We start from the raw sequence: 18,759 nt of genomic DNA, 5'->3' as shown, positions 1-18,759 counted from the left end.
AGACAAATTGATAGTATTTCATGAGATACATATGCACACACAAAAAACAACAACTTGCTGTTAGCTCTAACTCTCCAACAGGAGTTCATAGCACATCTATTTGCTGAGGATCCATTTGACATGCTTGAGCCCTCACATTACAATATAGCCTACTGTAGGCCTACACTAGGCCTCCAGTAAAGTTATAATTTGTACAGGGAATCGGAGGGTCATATAAAAAACGTATGAATACCCACAACTGAGAAACATCACTAGACTCAGCACAAGTTTAATGTGCTGAGCCTGTTGGGGATATTTGCATTGCTTAACGCTGTTTTCTCTTGCTCCCAAAGCTCCTTAAGCTACAGTAGGTATACAGTATAGTTTACTTTAAAACATGCATCATCTCCGTACTCGGTCTCCATATGATAAAACAACATGGGTCCTTATTAACTGATTTCTCAGGCTACAAAATTAGTTGTCACAATTATGTTTTAAATAGCTTCACACCACTCCTCACATGTCCTGGGTCTTGTAATTACTTTATCTGTGGTGAGATGTGGTTATTTGTGGCCACTGTTACTCAGTAATGCACCCACTCATGAGATGATGGAAATGATCACTTGTTCTGCTGTTTTCCTGCCATCATAAAAGGGATGTGACTGTGTGGGTGTATGTGAGAGCAAAACTGCTTTATAGCTGCTCAGCATCAGAGGAGAGACTGCACATTTACCTAGAATCATGCGAGAATAAACTGCACGTGAAGCCTGAGAGTTCATGTGTACCTATACCTATATTAACATTTTAACACTTTACTATTTCAGGTCCTGAATCCTTCTTTTCTACAGACACATTTTTACTTTGAAATCATATCTACCATGATGAGGCTTTTGTTGTCTAATTTAGAAAACAATCCGCAGCTTGTTCTTTGTTTAGTATTTATAAGGTTCATAATGTTCACTCTAAAAGCTTTTTTCTTGAACATTTCCTGCAGCTCTGCTTTGAAATGGTTCCCAGCAGCCTCACATACGGTGATGTAACTGTTTACGAGGGAGTTAAAATGACTTTCACCCTAATAAGGATGAAGCGACAGGGAGAAAACCAACATGTACACAAGAAGCATCCGTTCCAGCCACAACACGACCAATTTATTCTTCCTCCGTGTGGATACAGTGTCTCACACATCTGTCTTACTCCAGCTGTGGGGTTACTACAGCATGGTAGTAAACAATACCTAAACAAAAATGACACATTCGCAAAGGCAGTTTTTTTTTTCCAGACACAGTTTATAGGTATCATCCATCTGGGGCGATGATGGAGTGACAGATTAGTCCTGTTCTCTCTGGAGGAGTAACACTGTGGAGTGTGTGCTGGTGTACTGCATCAGCTGAGTGTGCCAAGTCTGTGTCTCAGCGTTGTCGGGAAAAGAGGTTCCTCAGAGCGTTGTTGTAGTTTTTATTAAAGGCGGTGTATATGAGCGGATTGAAGAACGAGTTGGAGTAGCCCAGCCACAGGAAGATGCTCTTCCAGATGGGCGGGATGTCGCAGGAGCACAGCGGCACAATGAGCTCGGTGATGAAGAAGGGAATCCAGCAAAGTACAAACACGCCAATCAAAATTCCTACCATCAGAGCTGCCTTTTTCTCCTTCTGCTCACGCCACGTGTCCCCATCTGTCTGGAAGGTCACAGTGGCATGGCGCACAGTAAACACCATCTGAGGCTGTTGAGTTTCATCCTTTACCTGAGAGATCAGAGGAAATATCAGTTACTCTATTCATTAATCAATTTGTCAGACCTGGCTAGCATTAGAATTAGAAATACAATATCTGTTAATGTAGGCCAAAGGAAAGCAGTTAACCGAAGTGAGAATTTTACGGCTGCTTAACAAAAGATGGATTATACACTGCTGAACAGAACAGTGAATCAACAGGTGGATCAACTATCCAATATTCTTTCGTTTCATATACTCACACACAGCACAGAGAATGAAGCCGAGGCTGTGTCTTAATCTGCATTATTTCTCAGCAGCCAATTTTGTGGCAATTCACAAACATACAGCAAAGCGAGGAAAAGGAAAAAGAAAATGTCAACATTCATCCGCTGACTTACTCGTCTCTTTATTTGTTGCCTAGCACAGCTCAAGGCTGGCTTTAGTTTCTGTTTATCAGGTCAAGTCGCCTTGGCCCTTTCGCAGGAAAACAGCTTTTATGAAAATGTGTTGGAAATATGCGCTATAGATAGACAGACTGACACTCTAAGTTGTTGTGCTCTGTTCAATATCTGTGCCAGGATGGAGAAACATGTTCAGTCTGGAGCAAATTTTTGTTGAATCAATATGGGTCAATGGGGGCCTATAACTGTTAAGATGGATGAAGCAAATCCATTTACAGCAGAGGGCAGAAGTTAAAAGCATAGTGCTGTTGGGAAGGAGGTTTCATATCCAATGGATGGTTTAAGACGCATCATATAGAGATGCAGTAGCTAAATTGGGCAGTTTAACCTCAAATCCTCCTTGATACAGTTGATCAGTGAGGTGTGATGTTGTGTTTTCAACCGAAGACGCTGCGACTCATGCTTAATGTCCTATCTCTTCCCATGACCTGATAATCTTTTGTAACATGATGTAAATAAACAGGAACATAAACACTTCTCCTGCAGTTACTGTATTTCTGTACGTCTCTCTTTTGTGAATTAGTTTTTGCCTTACTTAATTTGAGTGTAGCCTACAGTATTTCTGCACTTGTGTTCTTCCAGTTGACATTACCTGCCATTACTTCCTTATGCAAAACAACAAAACACAGAATTTTTCACTGCCTTGACACATAGCATCAAGAATATTTCATGTGTTTTTAGGTCATTTGTATACGGTTAAAGCTTTGCTAGTTAAAGGGGCCAATTTTATGTTTTGCTATTACAGAGCCAATGTTGGCATTAAGAGCTGTTCACTTTCCACTGTTTCGATTGCCATTGTTGCGTTTACAAGACATGAGGTTATAAACGGAGCAGTACTAGTACTTTCTCTAGACATCCTCCTATAGAGACCTGGTGTGAAATTCAATAAGGCACTTGCAATGTTTCTTCTATATTGGTGTAAATGCTAACACTGGCTATGTGGCAATAACTTATTATCAAGTAAGTTTTAGTAGTGCTGGTAAAAAAAAGAAAAAAGAACTGTTTCTCCTTAGCCTCTAGTCTTTATTGCTAAACTAATTGTGTGATGACTCTAACTCAACGAGTGGGAGAGGGAACGTGAATCAGTCTCCACTGAGATTCTCTGATGAGGGCAGTCTCCAATTTGCAGAGATGACGTTTTTTTCTATCTTGTGAATTTTTTATCTGCTTCTTTTATATGTTAAAAGGGTATATGCAATCAAGACACAAAGACAAGTGTACTTTATATGTTGAAGGTCAGGAATTTCAGACAGGACGCTGCACTGTTGTGGAGATAGGAGTCTGCTAGTTTTTAGTCATATGAACCATATGAAATGGAATTATATTTGTTGTATTAGTAGTGTTGAGTTAATTGTGACACTAAGCCAAGAAATAGTGCACCATACTTATCAATACATCCTGTTTCTGTCATGGTAAGTGTATATGTGAATGTCTTTGAGTGGGTGTTACTGATGGATGAGAGCAGGGGGTTTATTATCTGGGATGTTAATGCCACCAGTCATACACAGCTCCATGACGACACTTTGCAGGGCTCGGTGCCTCGACTCTTCAACGTTCGCTGGGAGATAATGAGAATAAACTTTGCCTTGTGTAATGAGACACGTATAAAGCAGTGATAAGCTGCTGGTATGTCTTTGGAAAGCAACATTACTAATAAAACATATTCCATTTAATTGCTGTAGCGACAAGAGTGATTGCCTGTGTAATGAAACTGGACTTAAAAGTCAGCCTGTGAAAGCAAAAATAAAAGACAGGCCTATTTCCTTTGACAGTTGTTCCACCTTGACCATGTGATCCAAATTACAGGCCAAGCAATGTCATACATGCATAACTAAAACTTCAAAGTACATGTATTATATAAAAATGCTTTCTCCGTGAACCTCTTCTTCCTTTGGTGGATCATTGCCAAGTTCTCAGAGTGTTCAGATGCTGAGTGATTTCCGTGAATAGCTTTTCATATTTGGAAGAAAAAGATGTCTCTAAAATGTAGTGTAATATCTATCATTGGTGTGCTTTTGGGGGAGCATTTAAACTGCTTTTCCCATCAAGACAGCAGTTAAAATGTGGGTGCAAAGCCAATTTTCGCAAGGAAAATGTTCCTGATTAGAGAAACGCCAAAGCCAGAAAGGTGCACGGGCCCATTATAAATGGAGGAGGTCATATTTATAGCCCTCTACTTCCTGCCTACACACATTAACAAGCTGCTGTTGATGAGCAGGATGGTTCCAATTATTTGTCCGTATGCTCATAAATCAGATTCTTAGGTCTCCCTGATTACTGGTGAAAAACTCATCCGTCAAAAATGATAAATAATTGCAAAGCGATCCATATTTGCGGGTTAGGGGCCTCACCGTTGATTTGATATTTAAGATAGAGGATAATGACAGGATGATAATGAAGATGCAACTCAGGGATGGGGTGTTTTAGAAAAAGAATACATTTTTAAAAAGAAAGGAAAATGAATAATCACCTCAGCCATTGGTGTGATTGTGTTGGTCTTGCGGGAGCCAATCCGAAACTTGGCAGCCTTGTAGATCTTCCAATAAACAAACAGCACCACACACAGAGGGAGGTAAAACGCTCCGAAGGTGGAGAAGATTGTGTAGGACGGCTCCTGGCTCACCTGGCACTTCATCCCCTCTGAGTATGTCTCCCCCCAGCCAAAGAGAGGCGACAGGGAGATGATGGAGGACAGCAGCCACGTGAGTGCGATCATCACATTGGAGATCTTTTTGCGTGTCTTGAGTGTGTACTCCAGGTGCCTGGTGATGGACCAGTAGCGGTCCAGCGCGATGGCCGTCACGTTCCAGATGCTGGCCGTGCAGCAGAGCACGTCGAAGGAGATCCACACCTGGCAGAGGACCCGGCCCAGTTTCCAAAGCCGGCCGTTCAGCTCATGGACGAGACTTAGAGGCATGACCAGGGCGGCTACCATCACGTCAGAGATCGCCATTGAAGCCACGAGGTTATGGGGGACCCGGTGGAAAGTCCTCACCCTTAGGATGGTCACAAGCACCAGCAAGTTCCAGACAAAAGTAGCCACCACCAGCATGGCCAGTAACGTAAGAGTGAGCACACTGAAAACAGAGAAGGGCCGGTAAATGTTTCCCCCGGAGTCATGGCCATCCAAAGCTCCACTGAAGTTGGCTGTTAGTATGCTGGAGTTGGGGTACGTCATGGTCGCTGCTCACCGCTCTGCAGCCGAGGGCCAAGACAATTCAAACAGAGTTTCTGCAAACAGTTGATGCATTCTGCAGCAGGAAGAGAGAAAAGGAAGAAGCTGTTTAAATGTGACTCGTATTTGTCAGCTCTGTCACGCCTAAAATATAATTTTGTATTTCATAAAATTCACCAATACATGTTAAAGGTTAAAGGTGCAATACGCAACAAAAACAAAATGTACAGCTGGGTTGGCTATTGCGTCAATGCACTGGTGTACATTGCTTTGTCATTCACAAGAGAGGTAGTTTAATGATTTGCTCACAATAGTAAAAAGCACTTGAATTTCTCATTTCTGCCGTCAAGCAACCTACCCACAACTTTCAAGTGCAATTTCATCGCCTGTGAATAAGGCTCAAAAGTACTCTGGGATATCTCTGGGTCTAGAAAAGACCATAAATATTCAGTTTCATCATCCCACTGCTGTCCTTTGATTTGCATCAAAGTCAGGCCTCTATTGCAAAAATTAAGTGTTTTAAGTGGCGTCTTTTCTGCTCCCAATTGGTCTTGTTTGGGAATGTCTCATTTTCATATCCAATAGAGAGAACCCTCTGTTAAGCATTTGTGGCATTTACACGTTTTTTTTACGTGCTCACGAAGAGCCACATCTATTTTCACTTTAAGTAAGAGACACTCTGTATTAGCACAACTGTCTCAGATTCAGTACATTCAAAGGAGAGGCTGGGCAAAGTGCAGAGTCCACACTGTACAATCTTCAGCAGTCCAGATTTAATGCATTTAAATCACTGACCACCAGATGTTGTCAAGTTTGATCTTCACAAACTACAGCTGCTGTACAACCATGCAAGAGGCATAATTACATCAAACTTCTGTTATGGTGACCACATTAATTAAACACTTTAAATCAAATGATATGCGTTAAACAGCCAAAAGCATTTAGCTAACATCAGAAATCCATCATTTTCTCCAGAGTACATTGTTATGATAACTATGCCACATTTGACTCTCAGAAGCTTCATTTTCAGCAGAATCACTGGGGGCATTAATGATTTCATGCATCATGTTTTGGAAAAGCATATTCAGATGCGCCTGATTTGACTAAGGATGTTAATTTCAATCGTTAATCATAATGTAATATTTATGAAAACCCAGTTTCTGCTTCAACCTATTCCTACTCATGCACCGAACAATCCCTCCAGGCTTTTTAAAAATACAGATCCCAGCTTCTTACCTTGACTTAGTCTATCTACCTTAAACGCAGAGTTTTACCTTTCATCTTGAATACTAAATATCATCATTCATTTTTCATGTTTTCTCCTGTGACATTATCATGAGGGTATCTGGATGAGGCTCGCTCAGGTTTTTCCTCAAGCCTCTGGGTACAGTGCAAGTGTCCATAATGAGTGCAGCTAATGCATATAATTCAGTTTGAATAATTGGCCCTAATTGAGATTGATTTAAATTGCAATATCTACTCACCAGGATAATACCCTTGTAGCTGTAACATCACTTTTAGCTGTATCACTGATACATTATTCCATCAGATGAATAGATGACAGGTTTTTTTTTTTGTTTGTTTTTCCCCGAATGATTTATAGCCTTGGAAAAAGAATCTTCAGAAGAAGGGAAAAGTTTTATTCATGTGCGTACTGTTTTTACACCCAATGGGTCATGTCAGATAGATCTGCCCTCCTTTCAATCACTGGGTTTCATCAATAAGGCCCAATGGCTAGCGAGAATACAAACCATGTTCCTGTCAGCTGCAGTATTTATGTGACATGTGACGCTGTCTCTTAGCATCACAAACCATGCCCTCTAATCAAAGGGTCCAACCAAGCACACCAATAGGCCCAGTGCTCTCTCTTCTCCCCGCTCCTATTAACAAGCCTAATAGCCATGAAATTGGACAACCGTTATGAAGGGGGAAATATAGGCAATCAAACATGCGGCATTCAGCAAAGCCATCCCACAATTTCTCTTGCTGACATCACAGGCCCAGGTGTCTCAGACAGCGTCTGTCATTCACTTTGTGAAAGACAGACACACAATGCAGGAAGACACATGCAAATGCATTTAAGTGCAGAGGAGTGAGAATAGAGATACTGATAGACAGGAAGACGGGGAATCATGTTCACTGCTGTCGACGGAAAATAACTGAATACATTTACATCAATATTCCGGAGGGGTTTTAAGACTGACGTATGGGTTAAGTATCACTTCAGGTCAATCAGTGTCTTGAGACTTGCAGGTGCCAGCTGCTTCACTGGGCACATTTGCTCCAGGCCCTTGTGGGGATTTTCAGTAAACTGCATGTGAGAATTTAAACGTGGACGGAAGGAGAATAACATCTCATTACACATCGCGAGGACTTTCACTTTTTAGTGCAAGTAGCAGGACAGAAGTAATGGTAATTTCTAACAGAAAAGAGCTGAAGCAAGGAGATATTTCCCATGCCATGTATATTTCATTATGAAGTGAAAATGACTAAAATAACTACTCTTTTCTGATCTTCACAAGCTAGTGAAACCACACTGCACCAGATGCTGTTTCATTGTTTTATGGGTGGCCACGAACTTAGATTAATGTGTTGTTTTCTTTGCTGTAATTATTTCCAGCCACACCATGTAATCTTCTGAAAGACAAAAAAAAAGTGATTTGTAAATGAATTTGTAAATGCTGTGTTCTATACATTTGCATGTTGTTTTTTCTTTTAAACCTTCCTCCCGGCAGACAGATTAAAACCATTTCCAGCAAACGCTCTGAACGCTGTCAGATGCGCTATCAGGTAAAAAGTACTTTCACATCTCAGTTCCATTTCATCTTTGTGTCCAAACAGGCTGTCACAACCCCCAGTGATTAAAAGAGCAACACTGGCATTCTCTTTGTGCACAGCTTTCCCTGTTAACACTCACACTACTTTCTTTGAGGAGAGTTTTCCTGGAGCTGACACAGGCTGCTAAGGAGGGGGACGTATGTGAATGTGTCCTGATAATAAGGCAGCACAACAAACCTTTGAAGGAGTAACAGATAAGCCTTAGCAGCTCTTGCACCTGCAGGAACCTGTTTTCATGTCATCGTGAAGAAGGATATTATTGACACTATTCAGCTAATAACCATTCACATGTGTTTTATTGATAGAATGTCACACTTTTTGAGAGATGAGCGTTTTTTCCCCCTCGAGTAATAACTTTACCATTTCAATATTTAGGCTACAGTCTCCCAGGGTGCCCTTTTGTCCCATGAGGTTTCCTGTCTGCACCAAAACGATCATCAGCCAGGAGAACACTTGTTACACATAATCTCAGATACATCCTCACTTTGGAAATCACATTTTCTTGTTGTAAAAACAAAACTCATCAGGTTGTCAGTCTTAACTCACCCCCATCAGTAGTAGCTAGGGCTCGCGGGAGTCCTGCACGAGGTGTTCTCCGCTCGGTCTCGACCTCTCCATCGACACCCGCGCGCTCAGCCGCTCCTGTCAGCGGACTGACTGAAGAAGCGCCCGGCTCCAGCGCTGATGACAGCGGAGAGACATCTCGCTGGAATGAACCACGCTCTTGGTCGGGAAGGGGGAACTGCTAAACACTGCGTTTTCTTGGGCATGTGAGAGACTGTAGCGTAGCGCGCGTGTGTGTGTGTGCGCAAGTGTGTTTTCTTCACAGAGGCGGTCAAGTGTGGGAGCGGACGGAGGCTTGGTCCCCGCAGACTCTCAGTGTTGCTCAGGAAACATTCCCTCCTTTCCCATTAGTCTCAGTCTGCAGTGATCAGAGGGCTCCACGAGACAGGTATCCTGCTGCGTTATGATGGATGATCCTATGAAACTCCCCGTGGTATTTCTCACACCCAAATGAAATGAATCCATATTTCCCGCAAAGTAATTTAAATTCTCATTTGTTGACAACTTGAAATCGAGTTCCAATTGGATTTCCACTTTGAAAATATCCAGTGAGCCACTTCCTTTTGTCCCGTGGCTGTCCAAAGAAAATCTCCCTGGATAAAACATTTAATTAAACCGTCACAGTCGCCTCCTCTTACAAGACTCCACTGTTTAACAAACCATCTGTCCACTAAAACTCTGATTAGAAGATGTTTTCATTTTGGAAACAGAATTATCTTGCTAATTAATGTTAAAAATGAGAATACCTTCCCTGTGTAAAGCCCATAGTGAGGCTGAGAAGATTTATGGTTCCTATCAAACTTGATAATGTCAGACTAGAAGGTACCTGACATTCAGCCATGTCCTATATTACCACACATCACCAGCAAAGAGCAATGACCTGACTACAAACTGTCTGTTTAGTGTCACAGATATACAGCAACTCGTAATAAATGGAAACATATACTGTATACGTTGTTCCCTCAGCACCATGAAAGGCTGGTTCACTGCAATAAAGCCTGTGTGTGATGCAGCACAACCTGCATAAATCCCATGTTAAAACACTGCATGCACTTGACTTTACGCTGCTGCTGCTGCTGCTGCTGCTGCTGCTGCAGAGTAAAAGCCACAATCAATGGTTTTATAGTAATTGGTCACAATAGAGAGCGGCCAGCCTCCTTACCTCAGCAACCTTTAGAGGTTACAGTGTGTTTATTGCAGCTTGTGCGAACACTTCTATCTAATCCTCACAACTTGTTTGAAACACCTGTTTAAAGTGGCTGAGCTTGGCTCAGTCAATAACTGTGAAATATGCAGCTGCACGCATGTTAAGGCACACTCGGAGTTTATCACATCACCCCCGTGCGAGGAAAGAAAAAAAAATGTTTGAGTAGCTGTAGTGCCCTCTCCCTCTCTCCTTCACAACCCCTCCAATTACTACTTCTCCTCCCCCCTTCAACACCCCCACACAGGTGATGCTGATGCACAAATTCAAATCAGCTTAGCAGTTGCTTCTGCAGTCACTGCTATATAACCTGCCTTGAAATATTGTATCTCGTTAATTATGGGGCTATGAAGGCACTAATGCAACCAGTTTAAAGTGTCAGTGCAAAGCAGTCCTTATTAAAACCGATGACATACTTGCACTTTCAGATGTTCAGCCGTTTTTGTCTCGAGGGTTGATGAAATGGCTGTGCAGCAAGGGCTCAGATGGAAATAGCAGGAGGGCTCATATCATGCACTAATCAAGCTTAGCATTTAAGTCTGTCACCAGAAAATTCACACAGTGAGCTGTCCCGAGCATAGATGCTCACCTTGCTCACACTTAGACGTGCATCTCACTCCTTCTGCTCTCTGAGGTCTTTTTTCTCTCTCTCTGCACATTACTGTAAATCACATCCCTGACCTTGTCCCTCCAGACTAGTCTCAGCCCCATAAATAGCTGGTCATCAATTATTCCTATTACAACCAGAATTTAACACTGTCAGCAAATACAACTTTTATGTTGTAGGTCCCGGTAAAAGACCAGAGAGAAAAATGGGATGTGGTCTCAGATCAGGGACTTTGCTGCTAAATCTGCCACATAAATTCAGCGGCGTGCCCCTGGGCCTGGCCTGCAGTAATTGCACAATGAGTAAGTGAATGTTAAACAGAGGAAGAGAAACATATGATTTCACATGAGGTCGCTTTCTGTTTGCTCTTTATGATCCCTCAAGGTTGCATATGTGAGTCATATGTGCTTTAAAACCTGGACTGCTCTGGTGTCATGATTTATTGAAGCTTTCATTGGTGCATTTGTTTAGCAGTGCACCTACTGTATAGTACACACCACTTTGGTAATTGTTGTATTGGCATGACAGTATTTATATTTTACACACTTTCATGTTATTAATTTCACATGCAGCAGACAAAGCCTGTGTGTAAGATGTCCTGAGGTGACAATAAATAACATGGCAGGTTAAAAGTGCAGTGGAAGATAAATGGCGAAACGTTTGAGCTTGGGCCGCAAATTCTGAAGGTTGATGCTGTCAAGCTCCACTGTCACTGGCCCCTGAAAGTTAATGATATCCGCCCGCCCTATGTGCCACCCACACCTAATTACCGTATCAGTAGATGTCAGTAGCTGGCAGGGGGCGGGGGGTAGTTTGAGACTGACAAGGTGTTAGGATGTGATGTGCTGAGGCAAGCAGCAGTGGTTCCAGTGGATGAAAGGGGAAGTGATTCAACGGGGAGACAGAGGAGTGGAAGTCCTGTTCGATGAGAGTACACATGGAGCGCAAATCCCTGCCCTGTGATTGATGTTCCCAACTTTCCAAACTGTGCACGTAAAAAAGATGTTTTTTTTTTTTTTTAGGCTTGGTTCAATGTGACATTAACGTCAGGGAACTGCATGTATTCCAAACCCTGTGCCACACCATGTGCATCAACAGTGTGTTTTCTTACCTCGCCACCTGACAAAACCATGCAGTCTAATGATTAGAAATATATTATTGTTGTGATTCAGAGAGATTGTTTGTAGAAGTCTGTGGTGAATACCGATGCTGTTGTGTTGTTCTGTCGTATTTCAGTTTTCTTACATTGATTTTAACACACAACTAGAAACCTTTACAGCATCCTTTTCTATCTGTAACTTTTTAAACTATAAAATGGGAAATAGGCTGAAATTTGATTTGATTCTTCTTTGACAAATAATCAGTGGATATTGCAAGTTGTGCGAAATAAGACCATATGATCATAGTTGCTGCCAAACATCAGCATCTTCCATTGGTTGATATCAAAACACATTATTGTCTTTCATTATTTGCTCTTGGTCATAGCAGTTTTGAACCTTGACTATTTTTGTGATCCTCTGAAATTTCCTCTCATGTCACTTTGCGGTTCGCATTTGAGGTTTTGAACTAATATGCTTTGACAACAAGTGGATGGATTGCCATGGAAACACATTTATGTTTCCCTCTCAGCAGGATAACTCTGGGGATAACTTTCTTCCTCAGCAGCTCTCTTGTCCTGTGAGTTGCCTTTCCCGGGGACAAATCTCATCGCCAGTAGGAAAGTCAAAAAATAAAGCAAGACTTTCACTTGTATGGCTGTAATATCTGACCAGGTGTGTCTGTACTTTGACTCAAGTAATGGACCTGTGTACTTTGCTCACCTTTGGGTGGCACATTATCAGCTTGGTGTTGCAGGGTTCTCGTGCCTCCAGCTTGTGTCACAGTGAATTATGGGAGCCAAAGAACTGGCGCTGAACGTGTGAACTTCTTTCAAAATGAGTGAGTGAACTGGGATTTAAAGTGTAGGTTATACACCAGGCATCACAGCTGAGTTTCACTCACATTCACATTTTTTTTACACTTCTCTCACTACAGTTTGCACTCTTCCCTTTCCCCCTTTTTTCTCCCTTCACACCGCTTCATCTGCTTCTCCACACAAATCCAAAGCCACAATGCAGTTTAGTTTCAGCTTGTGAAGAAGGTGAATTTAATAGATATCATTATGCAATGGATACTTTTGTGTAAGCCATGGTGATTTGTATTGTTACTGTGATTTTGTTTTGAGAAACCCAATGATGAATAGCTGTTGAAAGGCATTCAAGGAAACACTCGAGCAATATTTTTCTTTTGTTGGTGAGCCATGACGTCCCTCTCAATCAAATATCGGCATTATTCTCTATTCTTGAAGTTGGGGTTGATTCACATAATCCACCATCTAAATATTCAGCTGGTTGTTAAAGGGAACAGCCGAGCAGTGTCCTTATTGTACAGAAATCACCCTGATAAATTGCTCTGACCCTGTGGTGCTCTGAACTTGAAACAGTGTTACTTTACTGCCATTTCAAGCTGCAGAAAATGACAGAATGGGGCTGTTAGTGGGTAATATAAAAAGAAATGGCCAAATTGTTGCAGTAAAACTATAGGATGCGTAGCTGTCGACTGTGACTTTCTCTTCCAGCACTTATTTTCTTAATGACACCTCATGCACAAGCTGGCAGACTGGGTGTTGTTTTCAAGGGAGTAAATAGTTTTAGTGCTATTTGTAATTGCCCCTTATGGTGCGTACTGATATCTTTCAATTTGTCTGTTGAGTGATCAGACAGGGAAGAATCTCCTTGTCTCTTTTCTTCTTGCAATACAGATGTCTTATTCACACATTTCCAAAGATGTCACATTGACTGCAAAGCATTTTAAAACACAGTGAGTCAGTGCATGCATTATGAATCTTTGGTCACTTCACTTCCTGCGTGACAGCCATTACAGATGTCTGTCAAAACATGAGTCCACTAGTCTTTTGTCCTAAATGAATTTCCAGCTCATTCTCTCGAGGGAGCGTCTGATTGTTCCAGATGGGTTTGTCATTCTCTTGATCAAAGGTTTTTTTGTTTAGTTTTTTTAATTCAAGAGCTTAAATACCAGTTTGTGTAAGTCACTTTTCAAAGCATCTCAACTTCTATAGGATTATTCTGCACAATTAACTCGCTTTAATATGATCATAAAGAATATAAGATAGAAGAGTGGACTGGGTGCATTATTTCCATTTCTCGTGTTAAAACAATTTCTGGGACTAAATACCTTAAATAATTACTGTTCTTTTAATAATTGAAAAGAACTTACACACAAAACAAAGGCCAATTTGATCGTTTTAATTTAATTATTCTTGAACAAGAATTTATAATTGAAATAGTTAATGAATTGTTGGAAGTCTTTTTAACTGGAAATTGTCTAATTTCAGATCTTATGCCTCAAGTGATCCCCTGGCTCATCTTTTAGGTGAATAGCCTGAGGTATTGCCCTAAAAAAATACGGAAATTAATAAAGCACTCAAGGTCATATGCCAGGAAACTCAGAGGAGCCATCTGTCTGCTGCTCCTAGGGACAGGCCAAGGTAAAACAGGCTGAAGCTTCATATTTCTTTAAAATGACATTAGCATTTTCATGTGTAACAAGAAAGAAGTGTGGACTAGAATTACAATAGTCTATCTTATCTAATATTGCTCTGCTGCAGCCAAGAATGTCTTGAAATATAAACCACGAGTTCATTTGTTAACATCTGTGTTTTCAGCGGCCAACAAATGCTTTTTACAGTCAGGGCATTTTGATTTTCTTTTTCTTTTTTTTTCTTCAGGTGTCTGGCACTTAGGTCTATTTCCTGCAATCCTCCTCTCACCTCACACAGTGAAAAAATAAATAGTCCCCAACACACACAGACGCACACACATTCTGACACACACCCCATCCCAACCCCATGCCTCACATTTCTTCTCAGACACCAGCCAGTGCGTCAGGAACACTTCTGCAACAGTATGAAGGGCCCTTTAATCTGTAATTTGCTGCAATCAGAGACCCCGGACCTTTGGGGCACAATGAGTCAGATACTTGAAATTGATCCCTTGCTAGACAGTAGTATCACACAATAACGGTATACTGTCCTATTTTCTGTGTCTGAGGTTGATTTTCCCCGTTGGTTGGCGTAATGTGAAGTCACAGGTGACACATCCAATTTAGGAAGGTGCGCATGTCTTCGTCTCTGTTTAAGTTGTGGCTTCCAGCTGAGTTTTTGATCCAAGAAATGACTGGAGGTCTGCTGTTGCATCACACAGCCCTTCTTTATTGTTATGCTCATTTGAAGTAACATAATGTAGAATTTTAAATTAGAGTGTGCCACACTGACACAGCTTGCGGCATTATTTCAAGATAACACACATTGTTCTGCTTACAGTAGGCTATAAACATTTAAATGAATTTATTAAAACATATGGCAGATACTATGGAAATGCATTAACATATGCAATCCAATTTGACAAATTACCATCACGTTGTCATAAGTGCATTAAAGCAGAAGTAAGCGATCCGGTCGTTTTGGCTAACTTCCTGTCAGCAGATGGAGTTAGCAGTCCCCGCCCTCGTCCCTACGTCACCACATTCACGCGCATCCCTTGGCTACACACACAGAGAGGACCGCCCCTTTATGCCGTTCTCTCTCCTCATTGGATAAAGGTTGTAGGATACAAGGAAAGTTTTCTCCTCGGCTTACAGCAGAGCAGAGTGACTGACAGACCCGTGTTTCGGACCAAACACTCTATATAAGTGATTGCTGTCGGAAGATATAACTATTTAAGACTTATATTAACACAAACATTCCGCTTACTTCTGCTTTAACCTTAGTTTCAGCTTTGCTAACCAATCAGAAACCAGAAATAATCCCACACTAATACAAACAACAAAGAGTGAGTGTAGCCTAGGCATATTTATATTGATGAGAATAACATGGAGAAGGTAGTAGGTACTATATGAACATTTAAGTGAGGAACATCACTTCTCTATCAGCTAGCTCCCACACACTGCAGAAAGATAATTAACTTGTTCTTTGGGCCATTCATGTGCTGCAGACAACAACATAAACAACTCTGGCATATAATTATCTAATTATCTTGTTTAGTTTAGTTTAATACGTTTATTTGTATCAGGTAAAGTAGATATTGCACATGTGGTAGCCTACTTGCTCATTTACACATGGAGCAACATTAGTTGTCGTTCAGTCTTATTTGAGCTTTGTTTTGGTCTCCACCAAATTCAGCAATAATTAGCTTTTTTCTTCTTCTTTTTTTCAGCTAATTTTTGTTTGTAGTCTGTTTGATACTAGCTACAGAGCTTTTTGAGTAAGAGCCTTAATTAGCTCCAAAATGTTGAGCCTGTTAGTTGGAGCTAGGTAAGTAAGGTCAGTGCTAAGTGCTTATGTATATTACATATTGGCTAAAGAGGTGTAAAACTGATTGTATTACCTTTTTCTATTTTGGTAATTATTGCCCTATAACATGAATCCTTAAAGAAAACTCAGCAACAGACAATGGGATATTTTACTAGTGGGCCTATGTGACAGATTGCTGTAGTATTCTTCACATGATAATTAGGACACCTGCTTGTTCTGTGGTTTCTTATGCTGATACACTCTGCTTATCAGATGTCACTGTCTGTTCCAAGCCATGAAGGACTGTGAATTTAATATTCATAAAGTGTGCTTATTATGTGTAGCCTAGGTATTTTGATCATGCATGAGTAGTTAAAGCACTAATTTGACATTTGAAGTAATTCTCTAATTAGTTTACTTGCTGATGAGAGGATAGAAACCACTCTCAAACCTGTCCACAAAATATGATGCTGTCACCGTAAGATGGTCATCTTAGTTAACTTTAGACTGAAAACAGGGAAGACAGCATTCATGCTCTATATGCAATTTTCAAACATGTTTGCTGCTTTCTTGATAAAATCAAGTCAAGGCAATGCTGACTGAACAATCACACACAAACTGTTTACAGAATGTCTGACAGCATTTCAATATTTCTGAATCGAATATGAGACTAGCCTGCTCCCTGAAAATAATCATTTTGTTTTTTCATTTTGCTGTGTTTCGAGCTTTCTTCAGATTTGTCTCCCACAGGCTCTTTGGTTTATGCATCAACATTCAACATTAAATCAACATATAAACCCCTGGCTGTGCATGCTCTTCTTCTGCTCCTTTCATTTCGGAAACAGAATTACTTTGCTTACCTTGTACAACCAGTGAAAACACATGTGAAAACATCTGTAGACTCATGACAACAGTTGTGAGCTATTCTGCCCTCGAGACTGCTTCCATGTTGCACTCAATTATTCCTATCCTTTAAAAGACACTAGAAAACTACATATAATTATGAACTCTTAATTACAACTTTAAATTGAAGTCTTTATCTTTTGATTAACATCAACAAGTTCCTTGTTGGTTTCCCTGTGTCCTAGAAAGCTACCTTTGTCACTGCTCATCCATACTGACAAAAGTAACACTAATTAGTCAGATCTAGTTTTTAAAAAATCATCCATTTAAAGTAATAATTACTCAGTCTTTGGCGCTTGCTGTCCCCATATCTGGACTGAGTGGGTTTGTCTTAAATATGGAGCAATAGTAGTTGGGGATTACTAGCTAATTAGTGTAACTGTGTCATGGGATTAATTAATTCAAAGCATTTACATATATCCTGATTGTCTTACCAAGCTAATTGGCATCACTGTGCCACTTTTGTGTTATTTGAGGGTTTTCCAAGTTTGTTTGCTTGCAGCGAAAGCCACTATGTCAGACTTCAGCATGTTGATGCTGCTGTAGGTGTTGTTGTTGTTGCTCTATAAGCAACCAGTAGAACAGAAATGTATTTATTCAAAACTCAGCCTTAGTACAGGTCCAATGTATATAGTAGCCTACTTACTGCAATGAAAGTACTGCCTTAACTATATTATTACTTCAGTGGTATTGGTCGTGGTCAGACCCCTCACATTTTCTGAGTTAATCTAAAACTAAGTAAATCTATTATCAAAATTGTTCATGACAATACATACAATAAGCTGTTGGGTAATTAAAAAATAAAACCTGAGTTTTTTTATTATTATTATTATTATTTAATTTAGGAGTTGAACCACTCTCTTTCTCACTTTCTTCTTGAGAGAATTATAGGAAATGAGTCGTATAAGTCATATATAAGTCACTAAAAACCAGTAGTTTGTAAAGTTTTCTCATTTTCCGGTGGTAGTTCTGATTTCAGAAATAGTGTCCTTAAATAATTCCCTTTCCTTCATTTCATTAACAACAAAAAATATAAGCAAATCCTGTAAACTGGGACTCTTGGAGGTCATTCTGATTTTAGCTGTTGCAAATCCATTTATTTTCATCCTTCAGCCTTGTTTGAAATTCTCTTTTAAATCTGAAAGAACCCCAAACAGAGTAAAACATAAAATAAGGGACCATTGATCTTGAATTATAGAATATACAAAGCCCAATGTAAGGCCGTGTTTCAAATTAAAACATAAAAACCACCAATGGTCTTCAGGGCAATGCTTAAGTTGCTTGATATTGATTGCGACCATCAATTCCCAGTTTGTCGAGTCCAATAGGCTGAAGACCACTCATTAAAATGTGAGAGATAATTGATGCTCATCTGTGTAGCGGAGCATGCTTCAAAATTCCAAGCTAATTTAGCTGTACCCTGCAGAGTGAGGGGGCTTGAGTGGGAGGACAAATTGGCACAAGGTAAGACTTCTTTTCCAACCCAATCTCTTTTCTCTGTATAATTATATGAATTAAATTAATTGGGGGGAATGCACATTTGCATATCTAGGTTATTTCTCTTATGGAGGGGAAAAAGTCTTTGGAGAGTATAGAAACAATTACAAGGCTGCCAGACAGTTAAAACACCTCCATTTCCTCCTTCACGTCTGCCATTTCCCCCAAGTGCTTTATTCCAGAGAGGATTTGGCCTTAGCACTCTAGAGGAATGATGTGATAACACCAGAGTGCAATATGTGCAGGAGTTACATCCATGAAGCAATTTAATGGACTTTGCAGCCACTTGTAACAGTGTGCAGCATCACCTGATAGCTTTAAATTACTTTGAACACTTGTAGGTGTTTAGGGGGGGGGAATTGAGCAATTTGTTTTTGGCAGGGAGGGAATAATAGAAATTAAGTTCAAAAGAAAATTTTGATTGGATCCGTGTAATCTGATACTGGCTAGTAAATGGTATGAAGGAATC

At 40.5% G+C, this 18,759-nt stretch overlaps 1 protein-coding gene across 1 annotated transcript; it reads right to left on the bottom strand.

The window, feature by feature from the left end:
• Positions 1 to 1,388: 1,388 nt before the first annotated feature.
• On the bottom strand, positions 1,389 to 5,330 carry htr5ab (5-hydroxytryptamine (serotonin) receptor 5A-b; the record flags this gene model as incomplete). Its single annotated transcript, XM_083994998.1, has 2 exons — positions 1,389 to 1,721; positions 4,623 to 5,330. The coding sequence occupies 2 exons, from the start codon at positions 5,328 to 5,330 to the stop codon at positions 1,389 to 1,391; spliced, it is 1,041 nt and encodes a 346-aa protein (XP_083851124.1).
• Positions 5,331 to 18,759: the final 13,429 nt, after the last annotated feature.

The sequence above is a fragment of the Trachurus trachurus genome, assembly GCF_905171665.1.
Source record: "Trachurus trachurus genome assembly, chromosome: 20".
Taxonomy (NCBI): Eukaryota; Metazoa; Chordata; class Actinopteri; order Carangiformes; family Carangidae; genus Trachurus; species Trachurus trachurus.
This window is presented reverse-complemented; position numbering and strand designations above follow the sequence as displayed.